At 40.3% G+C, this 15,863-nt stretch overlaps 1 protein-coding gene across 5 annotated transcripts in view; it reads right to left on the reverse strand.

The window, feature by feature from the left end:
- LOC138816364 (ral GTPase-activating protein subunit beta) overlaps positions 1-15,863 on the reverse strand; it is a 92,397-nt gene that overhangs the window by 53,861 nt on the left and 22,673 nt on the right. For all 5 annotated transcript variants that reach the window (XM_070006086.1, XM_070006085.1, XM_070006084.1 and 2 more), the window contains 6 exons: positions 10,094-10,257; positions 8,052-8,238; positions 4,686-4,817; positions 2,917-3,095; positions 1,087-1,235; positions 753-969 (listed from right to left, as the gene is read on the reverse strand). In XM_070006086.1, coding sequence (XP_069862187.1) covers positions 753-969; positions 1,087-1,235; positions 2,917-3,095; positions 4,686-4,817; positions 8,052-8,238; positions 10,094-10,257 — 1,028 coding nt within the window. The remainder of the gene's footprint in view (positions 1-752; positions 970-1,086; positions 1,236-2,916; positions 3,096-4,685; positions 4,818-8,051; positions 8,239-10,093; positions 10,258-15,863) is intronic.

Below are 15,863 nucleotides of genomic sequence, written 5' to 3' on the forward strand. Positions count from 1 at the left end.
ATAATAGCAATAGCTCAATAAATGCCAGCCACCATTATTATTCAACTGTGCAAGACCTATTATAAATATTCAAAACATTTAGCACCATCCTACCCTTCCATCCTGAACTTTATGCCACTACTTTCAAGTACAATGGTAAGATGACAAAAACAAACCTATTTTCACTTAATGTGACTTCGACACTAAAATGTAAATGAAGAGATCATATTAGGTTGTTCATTCTCTACTAGTCTTATTAAGCCACAGAGCAAATGGTACTTTTAAAAGTGTGTCCCTAAAAATCTTTAGACTAAAACCTGAAAGGTGAGAATCTACTGTGAAGTAGAAAATTTCTGATATTTATATGTACTAATGAGTGAAAGACTGACAAAAATCTAAGAGAACTTTTTTCTCAGTACATTTCCAGGCAAAATAATAAATTCTTAAGATAAATAACATTATCCTGGCTGACATGAAGGGAACTTCCAGGTCACCTACTAAAAGGAATTTGATTCAACAAAAGTGGCTACCCTGAAGTGTGCCTAATAGAACCAGACAAAAGGCCAAACTTCATAGAACATATAGAAAAAAGGACAGTCAGTAAAACTTCAAAAGTTTCTGTCACTTCAGCTGGAAGGGGTTAAGCACAAGAGACTGCTTGATCAGAAACGGAGCTTTTCAAGATACCTATTAATCTTGCAGGTAGGAAAGATTAAAAAGAAAAAAAAAGGAAAAGGAAAAAAATGATAGTGTATGTCTTGAGCAATATTTACCAGTCATGCTGCTGTCTCTGTTTATCCCATTATGAAGTTTACAGTGAACAAATGCTGCATCAAATAACCATGATCCAAAGAGATTCAAGATGCTGTTAACCTTTGGTCTCCGAGGGGCAGGCAGTGGCCGGGGTTCTGAACTAGTCTGATTTGGACTTGACAGAGGTGAGGTGGAAGAAGTCTGGTGCTGGACTTTCGAGGCATGAGCAGTATTAACCTATCAGAAGAACATAGACCCATGAAAAGTTTGAGAAAATGACAGGACTTTTAAATAAGTAAGGCGGATTAAAATGTCATTTTTATAAAACATAATGATGATGGTAAAAGTTCTTACTGTGCTTGTTTTCATGGTGGCCTTATTCACAGTAACAGCCCGGTGCCTCCGGTTATGTGGGGGAGTGGTATTGACTGCAGTGCTTTGAGGCATACTTAATCTATTTACGGGTGTTGGGGGAGCACTATCTGATCTGGGCCTAGAAATGCCTTGAAAAAAAAGAAAGGAAGAGTTATTCTTCACAGTTCAAAATAATGTGGTTAGAAATTCTTCAGCAAACAAAACACTTAGACTAGAGAGACAGCTGCCTTCCAGTAGTACTCACCCATTCTCCCTGAGTAACAGAACACAAATTAGCTAAACAGCAATGTCAAGAATAAAGGACATCCCTTACAGCTAGATGTGGCCATGCCCTATCCATTCACAACTAGGTTGACTATGAGGTAGATCTCCCAAGAAATTTCCTAAAAAGGATAATCAGGACAGAACACTCATCCTTCTAAACTCCTGGACAAGACAGTCATAAAAATCATTTTATAAAAGTCATAAAATCATCATGGCCTGGTGCCAGTGGCTCACGCTTGTAATCCTAGCTACTCAGGAGGCTGAGATCTGAGAATCATGGTTCAAAGCCAGCCCAGTCAGGAAAGTCTGTGAGACTCTTATTTCCAATAAACCACTAGAAAACTGGAAGTGGCACTGTGGCTCAAGCAGTAGAGCACCTGCCTTGAGCTGAAGAGTGCAGGGACAGCACAGCACCCAGGCCAAGTTCAAGCCTCACGACCAACAACAAAAAAAATTAATTAATTAAAATAAAATAAAATAAAACCATCATGGCCCATCAGGGAGTGCACAAAGGAGAGAGGGATGGCAGCCAGAAGGGATGGCAGCTCTCTGATACCAAGTATAGCATCCCTGTGCTGGCTGGCTCTCATTCCACGTGTGTGAAAATAAACTATGTTTTGTAAGCCACAAAGTTTACAAAATTGGGTTGTTAATATGACAGCCAAAGTTAACTAAAACTAATACATTAACTGTGTAATATAGTAACATGTCCACATAACATTTTAGAAAATAGGGAAGTGGCACTGTGGCTCAAAGTGAGAGTACTAGCCTTGAGCAAAAGAGCTCAGGAACAGTACCTAGGCCACGAGTTCAAGCCTCACAACCGACCCTCCCCTCACCCCTTCTAAATTAAACTTAGTATTACTGGTTTTTTGAAAGTTGAAAGTTTATGAACTTTCATATATTCAAACTAAAAACCACCTTAATACACTGCTTCACAAAAGGTATGATTTGCTTCCTAATAATATACATGAGAATGGCCCCTAGTGCATTTTAAACTGTATTTTCCTGGATAACTATGAAGAATAAAAACATTTCTGTTGGGCTGGGAAGGTGGCTCAGTGGTAGAGCCCTTGCCTTACATGCATGAGGCCCTGGGTTCGATTCCTCAGCACCACATAAGCAAAAAGAAAAAAGCCGGAAGTGGTGCTGTGGCTCAAGTGGTAGAGCACTAGCCTTGAAGCTGAAGAGCTGAGGGACAGCGCCCAGGCCCAGAGTTCAGGCCCCACGACTGGACCCAAAAAAAAAAAAAAATGTTTTACAAATCATTTTCTGTGTATTACTTGCTTACTTACCTAGTAGGTTATTATCCTTTTTGTTAGCATTATTGTTTATCTACTATAAAACAGACCTGTATTAGTTATATATATATTTGAAACAACCCCCTAGTTATTAAACTTGTTGAAAATAACTTTTCCTCGTTTTGTTATTTGTCATCCAATCTGTCTTGTCTTTTCCTTTGAGTTTCCATAATAGCCTCTAACATTAGACTCTAAAGTTATCTAAACATAGCTCTTCAAATGTTAGAATATATACAAAATTCACCTAAAAATGCATCCACCAGACAGCTGATTCCACGCATGGCACGAAAAAATATTTGAGGCAGATGTTTAAGGCAGGGATACTGGTTCAATTCTTGTGGTATTCCACTCACATTCAAGAACTGTTCCTGAAATTTGGGAGTAGAGCTTATGATGGCTGGGTTACTCAAATCCACAGGATTACTATCAAAAAGGAAAGAAGAGTTCATTACATTAAAAAATGACTATACCGAGAAAATAAATGCAATCCAATTCAAGAATAGGCTTTTAATGCCTATTTGATTTGGACAGAAGACTGTTCTATATTTCATGGGCTAGAGAGTCAACAGGAAAACTTTGTTATAAAACATCTGCATGTTTTTACAGGAACTTATTCTATTCACAAAATGGAAATCAAAGGAAGAACAGAGGGTTGACTTTTTTTAAGAGTCATAAACCTGTAACTCATGCCTATAATCCTAGATACTCAGGAGGCTAAAATCTGAGAATCTTGTTTGGAACTAGCCTGGGCAGACAAATGCAAAGGGCTCTTATCTCTAATTAACCTGAAGAAAACTGGAAGTGGAGGCCTGGCACAAGTAGAAGAGTGCTGGGGGGCTGGAGGGGAGGAGCTTATACAAAAGAAGTTCAACCAAAAAAAAAAAAAAGTTCATCCAATGTCTATGAGAGTCCTATAACTAGTGTAGTTTAATTAACAAAATATATTTGACACTAGAGATGTAACAATGAAATCCCTCCCTATATAATTAATATAAGCCAACAAATTTAAACATTACTAAATAAAAATAAATGAACCCAATTTACCTCTTTTTAGAATCTGAACAAAAGGACAGCCCCAGCAACTACAAGAGCCAGAACTAAAGAAACACAGTATACATTTATCTGGCAGTAGCCTTTATCCCACTGGGCTATTACCATGGGGTAGCATGTGCCTCTCCAAAACAGGAGAAACAAGGACCTAATAGGGAGCTGCCTGAGAAAGAGGATACATGTCTGTACAATAGAAGAAAAAAAGCTAAGAGAGAGATGAATGAGTGGCTCATGAGGACTGGTTGATAGTTCACTGCTTCTTAGAGGTAAATGAGAACTCCCTATTGACACAAAATAACCTCTTATTTTAGTATTAACCACCATTTGCTTAAGCAGGTTTTTTCTTTTTTTTTTTTGCGGAGGGGGGGGCTGGGGGGGGTGGGCTGGGAGGGAGGATATCAAGTTGTGGGGCTTGAACTCAGGTCCAGCATGGACAGAAAAGTCCCCATGAGACTCTTATCTCCAATTAACCACTCAAAAACCAAGTGATACAGTGCTAACCTAGAGTACACAGGCTCAGAGACAGCGCCCAAGCTCTGAGTTCAAGCCCAAAGACTAGGGGAGAAAAAAAAAGTGCTTGTAGGAGACTATGAAATTTTAAATCAGACTATTGGAGGAGGATGGGAGAGCCAGCCTGAATAGTTAATGCTAGTCAGTGGAACAATAACTCCAGCCCTCACAGAAAGTAACCAAGTCCTGCAAAAGATACCACCAGCCAGGCTGCCACACCAGGCAATACAAAAGTGCTGCCCCTGTACCAGGGAACAAGTTCTAGAGTGTAACTAGGACAGCTGCTGGCACTACACTGTGCTCACATGAAGAGGAGGAGGCCCATGCTGTAACTGTGTCTACTGTCCAATTGAGCTCTGTGTGATAGGTTCTGCTTACTATCCACGTTCTGAACTGCAAGTAGAGAGGTACAGCACCTATCCTAAGACACAAGAAATAACAAAAGAACACTACCTTAACATATGTAAAAATCGAAACCATGTCTGTGCCACACACTCATTATCCATTTCTGGAGGGATCAGACTGGCATCTTCATCAGGAACTTTAAATGGAGGAAATGAGGGACCATATGTAAAACGTAGCAATCTAGAAAAAAAGAATGAATACCACTAAATCCATTTCTTAAAAAATGAAAAATACACTGCAACTATTATGAGAAATAAATGAAACATATACACCTGAAATAAACAAAACATAAAAGCCTTCATTACAAAACTGACAAACTGAAAGGATTGCCAGTTTTCAAAATACTTTTTAAACTTTTATTTATAATATTCAGATTACTTAAATAATTTATTATTAGTATTGCTTTTTAGGAAATAAATTATGTAGTTATTTTATAAAATATAGACACATTATTACAGTTATAAAACAACTGTGTGTTCTTTTGAAAAGATTCATCCTGGGCTGGGAAGGTGGCTCAGTGGTAGAGCGCTTGCCTTGCATGCCTGAGGCCCTGGGCTCAATTCCTCAGCACCACATTAGCAAAAAGAAAAAAGCCAGAAGTGGCACTGTGGCTCAAGTGGTAGAGTGCTAGCCTTGAGCTGAAGAGATGAGGGACAGCGCCCAGGCCCAGAGTTCAGGCCCCACGACTGGACCCCCCCCCCAAAAAAGAAAAGATTCATCCTACTATAAATCTTTCAATACAATAGTTATAATTTATTCACAAATTTTGTTGTTGTTGTTGGTCATGGAGCTTGAACTCGGGGTCTAGGTTTTTGAGTGGTTAATTGGAGATAAGAGTTTCATGGGAACTTTTCTGCCTGGACTGGCTTTGAACCATGATCCTCAGATCTCAACCTCCTGAGTAGCTAGGATTACAGGCATGCACCACCAGCACCCAGCTTCATAATTTATTTAGAATAAATTTACATGCCAATAGTACATGCTTATAACTCTAGCTATTTAAGAGACTAAAATCTGAGGATCAAGGCTTGAAGCCAACCCAGTCAGACAAATCTGATAATAACCACCTAAAAGCCAGAAGCAGAGGTATGGCTCAAGTGGTAGAGCAACAGTCTTCGGTGGAAAAAACTAAGCAAGACTGAAAGACCCCAAGTTCAAGTTTTAGTACCAGCATACACATGCACACACACAAATAAATAAAGGTCACCAGTATTTCCAGGCTCCAGTGGCTCACAACCGAATTGTAGCTACTCAGAAGGCTGAGATCACAGGATCACAATTCAAAGCTAGCCGCTGCCCCAAGAAAGTCTGTGAGACTCTTTAATTAACCATCAAAAAAATTGTAAGTAGAATTGTGGATCAAGCAGTAAAGTGCTAGCCTTGAGCAAAAAACCTAAGGGACAGTGCCCAGGCCCCTCAGTTTAAGCCCAGTGCTGGCATATAGGGGTGTGCGCGTGCACACAAAGTTCACCCATATTTAAGTATCCATTGTTTCAAAATAACCATTTTACAAACTCAGTGGAAGACCAGTCTATCTTCTTAAATATCACCTACAAAGTATTTCTTCCTGATGCCTTTTTCTGGTCTCCAATCAAATCTGAATTACATCATGTCTCTAGATCTACTAATTTACAAAAAAACATAGGGAAGAGGAAACAAATTGATATTAACGCAACTGGAAAAATCCAGAATATGAAGCACTTAATAACCCTACACCATTTCTAAAAACAACAAAAAATGCAAAGAAATAAAACAAGAATGAGAACCTAAAAAGTTTAAAACAGAATGATGAAACATGTCAACTAAATTCAATGTCTGAGCTTGGCTTTACTAGCCCACAGAATCAAGTTAACCATGTAACAAGAAAAAAGATGAGATTTACAGAATATAATCACAGGCTAATATTAAAGAACAGTCTTTTATTATCATTGTTGTAGTTTGCCAGTCCTGGGGTTTGAACATTTGCCAGGCTTGGGCATTGCCCCTGAGCCTCTTTTGCTCAAGGCTAGCGCTCTACCATTTGAGCACCACTTCTGGCTTTTTCTGAGTATTTTACTGGAGAGAAGAGTCTCACAGACTTTCCTGTCCAGATTAACTTCAAACTGCAATCTTCAGATCTCAGCCTCCTAAATAGTTAAGGATTACAGGTGTGAGTCACCGATGAGCATCTAGAACAGTCGATTTTTAAAGAAAGGACAATGGTGATGTGCTTATACTTTTTAAAGAATCCTTATCCTTTAGAGTTACATCTTATAAATTATATGGCTGAGATGAAAAACAAATTTACTCATAGAATACTGATATTATATGTAAGTGGTCAAACGATAAAATGATTATTATAAAAACTATCTACCAGCCAGTGTATGGCTGAGATGAAAAACAAGTTTACTCATAGAATACTGATATTATATGTAAGTGGTCAGACGATTATTATAAAAACTATCTACTAGCCAGTGGCTCACACCTGTAATCCTTGCTACTCAGGAGGCTGAGATCTGAGGATCGAGGTTCAAAGCCAGCCTGGGCAGGAAAGTCTATGAAACTCTTATCTCCAATAAACCACCAGAAAAACCGGAAGCGGTGCTGTAGTTCAAGTGGTAGAGCGCTGGCCTTGAGCTGAAGAGCTGAGGGACAGCGCTCAGGCCCAGAGTTCAAACCCCATGATAGACAAAAACAAAAACAAAAAACCAAGACTATCTACTTTGATGATAATGTAAATTGTTCCCACTTCTATAAAACTACATATAAATATACATAGTAGGATTTCATTTTTCTCATCCTCTTCATCCTATTCCTTCCCCCTCCCTCAACCCCCCAGTCCTGGGGCATGAACTCAGAGCTGCCCCTTTGTTTTTTTTATTCAAGGCTAGCTCTCTACCACTTGAGATACAGCTCCACTTCCAACTTTTTTGGTGGTTAATAAGAGGTAAGGGTCTCACAAACTTTCTTGCACAGGCTGGCTTCAAACCACAATCCTCAGATCTCAGCCTCCTGAGTAGCTAGGATTACAGGCATGAGCCACTAGTGCCCAACCAAATTGGTTTGGTTTTTTTTTTTTTTTTTTGGGGGGGGTCCGATCGAGGGGCCTGAACTCTGGGCCTGGGCGCTGTCCCTCAGCTCTTCAGCTCAAGGCTAGCGCTCCACCCACCACTTGAGCCACAACACCACTTCGAGCTTTTTTCTTTTTGCTTATGTGGTGCTGAGGAATCGAACCCAGGGCCTCATGCATGCAAGGCAAGCACTCTACCACTGAGCCACCTTCCCAGCACCAAATTGTTTATTTTGTGAGTGGCTTGATTCTGTATCTAAAGTAGCATGGTAACTAGGCTTTTTACAGTGTATTCCATGAATTCCAGAAGGATATGGAATCAGGGAAGAAATGCCAAAGGTCAGAGGGATGAAGGGATGACTTACCTGGATGTCAGTGCACAGATGACCTTGCTCCACTGCTCTACCACTGCTGGGTGGTGCCTCCAGTTAGCCACCATCTCTTTAGCTGTCTTCCAATAAGGAGGTGTTGGAAAGCACCGAGTACAAGCCAGTAACCACACCTCAAAGAGGACACCAATCAATTTCTCTGCTAGATTCTCAGCAATGCCACCTAACCAATGAGGGAAAAAAATACCTTTGGCATACTTACTTTTAAAGTAGAAGCTTTAATTTACTGATTTGGGAAAATGGGCCAAAAATTAAATAATTACAATATTATGTATTGACTTTCAGAATCTTTAACAAGAAGCAATTCTTGAGGAAAATTACAAATAAAATTACAGCAAGTTAACTTTAGAAATTTCAAGCTGCCTTGATAGTTTTTCTGAAGATCTTTTTCTTCCTGTGAAGAGAACACAAGCCTCCAGAGGATAAAGGACAGAATGAGTGTCTACAATGAATGCATACTAGAAGTCAGTTTTTATGCTAAGAAGTTCATACACTTGGCTTCATATCATCCTCACATTATTTCTGCAGATGAGTATTTATAATATGTATTGCCAATAGTTAATTATACTCAGTTGAAGATAAGAAAACTCATCTTATTTAATCTTATTTATGCAGCAAATTAAAGAAATCGGAACAAATATCCAGGTCTCTCCATTCCAATGTCTGAAGCTACCCATCATGGGAGAAAGAGAAAGAGAAGTTGCTAGGTAGGACAGAATCTAAACCCAGAAACAGGTGTTCCTCTGTTTTGAGTACTGCAATTGCAGTGGAGTTTACTCAACATAGCTTACGAAAGCACAGTTAGGATTAGATGGAAAAATAATCAAGGTGCTGGGCTGGGAAGGTGGCTCAGTGGTAGAGCGCTTGTCTTGCATGCATGAGGCCCTGAGTTCAATTCCTCAGCACCACATAAGCAAAAGGAAAAAAGCCGGAAGTGGCGCTGTGGCTCAAGTGGTGGAGCGCTAGCCTTGAGCTGAAGAGCTGAGGGACAGCGCCCAGGCCCAGAGTTCAGGCCCACGATCGGACCCCAAAAAAAAAAAAAATCAAGGTGCACATAGCAAATGAACAGAAACAAAGTTCCAACAAGAAAGAGCCCAAGAAGGGGATGAACTGATGCCTTGCACTGCTCAGATATATCACACTAGCATAAGGAATGAGTGGCTGAGAGCTGATGAATCAATCACTTGTGCCCTATCATCTCCACCAGACAGGAAATTCCTTTCCCAGGTTTCCTTCCTCTACAAAACATCCAAGATTCTTTCTAGAAAGTGGAGGTGTGGCTCCAGTGGTAGAGTGCCAGCCTTGAATGAGAACCAAGCTAGAGCATAAGACTTAGTTCAAACATTAGTACCAGCACAAAAACAAAAACAAAAATGAAAACCCCAGGATTCTTCCTAGCTATTTCCCTGGACATTATACCTGGGTGACAACATAACACATTTATATAAATCTATAGAAAGTACACAGATGAATAAGCAATCAAGGAACCTGGAGCTAGAATACAAATTTAGTTTGTGTACACTGTGCTGTAACATACAAAGCAGGGCTACTGGTATACACTGTGTAGTTTCATAAATATGGAGGTTTTTAATGGCTCCCTACTGATTAGCTTATTACCATACTTCCAAATTAACACCTTAAGATTCTGGAGATTTCACTTGGTGAACAATCTTATGTCACTATCAAATTTTCATAATTCACTTTGTTAACTACTATCAGGAATACTACCTACAGGCTTTAATTTGTGTTGTTTCCATATAGGCTCTATTCTAATACACTAAACAGCTACTATTTCTATCCTCATCAACCATGTATAATTCATCATATCCTTCCCTACATTGGCAAAATTATTCCTGAAGGGAAAATAAACCATATTCATGAAACACAACCTTGATTTGACAACTGCCTTGACAAAATTTAAATCCCCAATGAGTCTGACACTCATTGAGTTTAAATGTGAACTGCATTTAAAGCTCAGAAATACATGAGAAAAAACAAAAAAACAAAAACAAGCAAACCTTGAACAGTTGGGGGTGCCAGAAGAATGTCATTAATCTGCAGAAGAAATAAGAGCAAGACTTCCCAGGTCTCACGGGCCATGATAGATGACTCTCGGGCCAGTTTCTGAATAGCTCTCAGGACCTGTAAGCACAGTCGGATCTGACTGGAGCCCTGTTCCTGTCTGAAGAAGAGAGGCAGATATCATTGACAATCCAGGAAGTGATAGCAACAACTGAAGGAAAGGCAACCTTCTAACAGCACTCTAACACAGCATCAGCAGACAGGGCTGGAAATACCCTCTTCAGTTTAAAACTACTTCTTCTAGCCAGGCGCCAGTGGCTCACACCTGTAATCCTAGCTACTCAGGAGGCTGAGATCTCAGCCTGGGCAAGAAAGTCATGAGACTCTTATCTGCAATTAACCACAAGAAAACTGGAAGTGGGGGGGAGGCTGGGAAGGGATGTGAAGGGTAAACAAAGGAGGAGGCTGCAATGCTTGATAAGAAATGTACGCATTGGGGCTGGGAAGGTGGCTCAGTGGTAGAGAGCTTGCCTTGCATGCATGAGGCCCTGGGTTCGATTCCTCAGCACCACATAAGCAAAATGAAAAAAGCCGGAAGTGGTGCTATGGCTCCAGTGGTAGAGCGCTAGCCTTGAGCTGAAGAGCTGAGGGGCAGCGCCCAGGCCCAGAGTTCAGGCCCTACAACCGGACCCAAAAAAAAAAAAAAAAAAAAAACAAGAAATGTACGCATTATCCTGCCCATGTAATTGTATCCCCTCTGTACAGTATGTTCACAAAAAAAATAAAAAATAAATAAATAAAATATTAAAAAAAAAAAAAGAAAACTGGAAGTGGTGCTGTGGCTCAAGTGGTAGAGCTGAAGAGCCAAGGGAAAACGCCCAGGCCCAGAGTTCAAGACCCCCAACCGACAAAAAAACAAAACAAAAAAAAAAAAACCCTACTTCTCCATTATTCTCAACACTGCTGGCATCTCCACTACTGCTTCTGTGAGAACTTCACTTCTGACAGGCAGAGGAATATCTATACTATTACATAAATTTCACCTTTGGACTTTCTAAGTGAGTGAGTAGTCACAGCCATTCCTACTGCTTACAAAGAAATAGAAAGACCATTATATACACACACATACACACATAATTTATTTAAACATGCAGTCACAGTAGTGGCCCATAGCTCAAAGAGGTAGAGCACTAGCCTTAAGCAAAGTTCAGGGACAACGTCCAGGTCTTAAGTTCAAGCCCAGGATAGGCACACATGCATATACACATGCAAAGGGTAAAGCGAAAGACAGAGGTCCAAGCCCTACTTCCTAAGGTAGACCACCTGAGAATTTTGAGAAGAGGAGGAGATCCACTGCATTAATAAACGGTAGGTAGGCTGGTTTCTAGATCTCTTTGTGAAACCCAAAACAATATACTAAACTAAACTTTGAAGCAAATGTTGAGAGCACTGACTCTCAGAGTATCTTTGAGAAATTCCAGAAAATGAAGGTTGTGTCCCTAAAATTCCCACCTTACAACAGAGGTTCCTACATTCTAGGCCATGACCCACAAGACTAGACACAGCCTGGAGTTACAATCAAAGGACATCAGAAATTTTCCATAAAGAAGTCAGACTTAAGGCTGAGGATATAATTCTACTATAAAGCACTTGCTTAAGATGCCTAAGGCCATGGATTAATTCCATGCATCACCAAAAAACAACAACAACATAAAAATAAAAATAAAACCAAATAGACAAACATCTTGGAAAAATGAAGAGCCCCCAAGAGTAGAGAAGTATTGCACACTCAGCAGAAGGTAAATCTGTTACTCTGGTTAGCTTGGAGAATGAAAATTATTAGCGGGATGGCAGTGGCTCACATGATAGAGTGCCAGCTTTGACCCAAATAAGCTCAGGCACCCAGGCTCTGAGTTCAAGCCCAGGAGCAGCAAAAAAAAAAAAAAAGAATTTCCATTGGTCTGGGATTACAGCTTAGTGGTAAAATGCTTGCCTAGCATGCATGAGGCTCTTCTAATTCCTCAGTACCATATAAGCAAAAGAAAAGATCACTCAATCAAGTTAAAAGGGGATGGGGGTGGGGAGTGGGAGGTGGAAGGTGGCTTAGTGGTAAAGTCCTTGCTTGCCTAGCATGCCTGAAGCCCTTGGTTAGATTCCTCAGTACCATATAAACAGAAAAAGCCAGAAGTGGTTTTGTGGCTCAAGTGGTAGAGTACTAGCCTTGAGCAAAAGCAGCTCAGGTACAGTGTCCAGCACCTGAGTTCAAGCCCCAGGACTGGCAAAAAAAAAAAGGAGAAAGGAAGAAGAGAGGAAGAAGGGAGGGAGGAAAAGAGAGGAGGAAGAAAGAAGAAAGAGGAAGAGAGAGGAGGGAGGAGGAGGAAGTAGGGAGAAGGAAGCAATTACTAACACCCCCCTAAACTTTATCAAGCCACAGAAGAGGAAGCCCAGAATATGAAATAAAAATACTACCAATGGCCCCAAGGCTGATAGAGTTCCAAGCTAGCAATAACAGCAATGGCTCCAATGGTAATGAAGGCTAATCCACTATTTCCAGGAACCAGTAGCAGCAAAGGAAACAAATGCTCCCCTGTACTATAGTCTCCCTCAAAAGGCCTGAACAAAAGAGTAATACCCAAGTTTCTCAAGTTATGTTACCTTTACATAAAAACAAAAGATCAAAACAAAAGAGACTTTCCTTCCCTCCTCTATTCTCAAAAGTAGCTTGCCTAGCATGTCCAAGGCCCTGGGTCTTCAGAAAAACTTCTTTAAAATAGTGTCCAATGATTTATGACTAACAGGTCAAATCTGGTCCATCATCTGTTTTTGTAGGCTAAGTTCTACTGGAAGACAGCCATGCTGCTGTATTTATGTAGTCTGTGCCTGCTTCCTGGCAACACCAACACAGTTGAATAGCTGCAAAACCATATGGCCTGAGAGCTGAAAATATTTACAAAACGTTGTCCAATGCTTTAGAAGAACATTATGTTTCTTAAAATACAGTATATTTGAAAATTAAATCTAAGCAATTTTAAAAGATAGCTCACTCTTTAATTACGAAAAAAATCAAACTGACAGGTAAAAGAATGGTTAGATCCACTCCTACTTAATTTAGCAAAATGGTAAATATAGTTTCCTCTATTGAGAACCAGTTTATATATTTAAAAAAAAAAACTAAGAGAACTTAGATGACAATTTTGTGAATTATCTGAAGCAAAAACTTGAGACTTCTCATGTTGGGAGATGGAATTATAACTTGCAATATTTAACACTAATAGTATTCAACCAATCTGTCTATTAACTAAGAAAATATAAAACTCAGTCTAGTGCGCTTTCAGAATTCACTAAACTTCATGAACACACACTTTTTGAGGAAACAAGATAAGGGGATGGAGGCACAGCTCAGTGATAAGCAAGACTTGCGAGCATGAGACCCTGAATTCAAGCCCTTGTACTGCCAAAAACAAACCAACAAACATAGCTAACTACCAAACAGTAGAACTACTCATAATGTAACCATGATTCCTGAGAGAAAAGTAGAAACAAATACCTCATTAACTCAAATGCCATTACATTTTTTCAGTAATATAAATGAATGGCATTAGGGATGGTAGAGGTACAAAGATACAGTGACAATATTACTCATTAATGAAGAAAATTCTAAAAATTATTCTCCTAAATGGGTTGACAAAGATTTAAGCTATACAATTTTAGAAAAACCTGCTTACCTGCAAACAATATGCTAATTACTGCCAACCATTTCCTGCTGCTATTTCCACTTGAAATCAATAAATAGAAGAAACAAACATGTAATTCAGATTAACAGCTGTACTGCACAAAAAATTATGGAAGTCTCCAAGTAGCTCAGGGTGGTAAGATGACTAAAAGAAACATATTTTAAAGGACAAACAACAAACTAGGGAAAAATATTGTCTCAAAGACAATATGGCCACTGTGGTCTTTGTGGCCAGGTAAGACTTATTACAAGACAGAAAGACAGAACTTAAGGTAAGCCAGACAGGTAATGTAGAGGAGAAGGAAGAAAAAAAAAAAAAAAAAGGGTAGACTAAGAAACGAACTATCTTTAAGAGGCTTCCCAGGAAAATTTATTTTACAAGTAAAGGGCAAGGCCACACAGAGTTTAGCAACAACTAGTCAGTTAGAGGTCAATTACAGCTGGTACTCTGCAAAGAAGGTAGTTTATACCTGATCCTATAGACCAGAGTTCATAATAGAAATGTTTCCTTTTTTGTGTGTCAGTGTGCCGATCCTGGGGTTTGAACTTAGGTTCTAGGCATTCTCCCTGGGCTTTTTTGCTCAAAGCCAGTGCTCTACTGCTTGAGCCACATTTCTACTTCTAGCTTTTTGCTATTTAATGGGAGATAAGAGTCTCATGGGCTTTTTTGCCTGAGCTAACTTCAAACCATAATCCTCGAAGCTCAGCCTCCTGAGTAGCCAAGATTATAGGTATGAGCCATCAGTGCTCAGCTGACATTTTTTTTTTTTTTTGGTCGGACATGGGGCTTGAACTCTGGGCCTAGGCGCTGTCCCTCAGCTCTTCACCTCAAGGCAAGCACTCTACCACTTGAGCCACAGTGCTACTTCTAGTTTTCCAGTGGTTTATTTGAGATAAAAGCTTCACCGGGGGAGGGGGAGGGGAGGGGGGGCTGGTAAGGTGGCTCAGTGGTAGAGTGCTTGCCTCACATGCATGAAGCCCTGGGTTCAACTCCCCAGCACCACATAAACAGAAAAAGCCAGAAATGGTGCTGTGGCTCAAGTGGTAGAGTGCTTGCCTTGAGCTAAAGAGCTGAGGGACAGTGCCTAGGCCCAGAGTTCAAGCCCCAGGACCTACCAAAAACAAAACAAAACAAAACAAATAACTCTGTCGGGCACCAGTGGCTCATGCCTGTAATCCTAGCTACTCAAGAGGCTGAGATCTGAGGATCATGGTTCAAAGCCAGCCCAGGAAGGAAAGTCCATGAGACTCTTATCTCCAATAAACCACCAGAGGGGCTGGGAAGGTGGCTCAGTGGTAGAGCGCTTGCCTTGCAAGCCTGAGGCCCTGGGTTCAATTCCTCAGCACCACATAAGCAAAAAGAAAAAAGCCAGAAGTGGTGCTGTGGCTCAAGTGGTAGAGCACTAGCCTTGAGCTGAAGAGCTGAGGGACAGCACCCAGGCCCAGAGTTCAGGCCTCATGACCAGACCCAAAAAAAACCACAAAAAAACAATAAACCACCAGAAAACCGGAAATGGCACTGTGGCTCAAGTGATAGAGCGCTAGCCTTGAGCTGAAGAGTTAAGGGACAGTGCCCAGTCCCAGAGTTCAAGTCCCACGACTGACAAAAAAGTTTCACAGATTTTCCTGCCTGGGCTAGCTTTGAACTACGATCCTCAGATCTCAGCCTCCTGAGTAGCTAGGATTACAGGTGTGAGCCACTGGCACCTGGCTTGATGTCTCTTTTTGTAATTCAGATTTCCAAAACAAATTTCCTTCTCAATTTAGAAATCTAAGATTTAGGGAGCTGACCTTTGAGGAATTCAGTTTATCATCTGATAGATCAAAAGCTTAGTCTAACCAGAACTTTTCCAAAAGGAGACAAGCCTCACTGCCCCTCCTAAAAGTAAGACATCTGAAAGCAGATCTTCATGAATAAGCAGGGAATTAAAGCTTTTGGCTCCATTCTTTTCTATATTTCCCAAAATTTATAAGGCATTTATTAAAAGGATATATGTCTGTGTGTATAAGTGCATGTGTCCCCTGAAACTAAC

This window comes from Dipodomys merriami, unplaced genomic scaffold (assembly GCF_024711535.1).
Source record: "Dipodomys merriami isolate MVZ:Mamm:240054 unplaced genomic scaffold, mDipMer1.0.p SCAF_692, whole genome shotgun sequence".
In the NCBI taxonomy this organism is placed as follows: Eukaryota; Metazoa; Chordata; class Mammalia; order Rodentia; family Heteromyidae; genus Dipodomys; species Dipodomys merriami.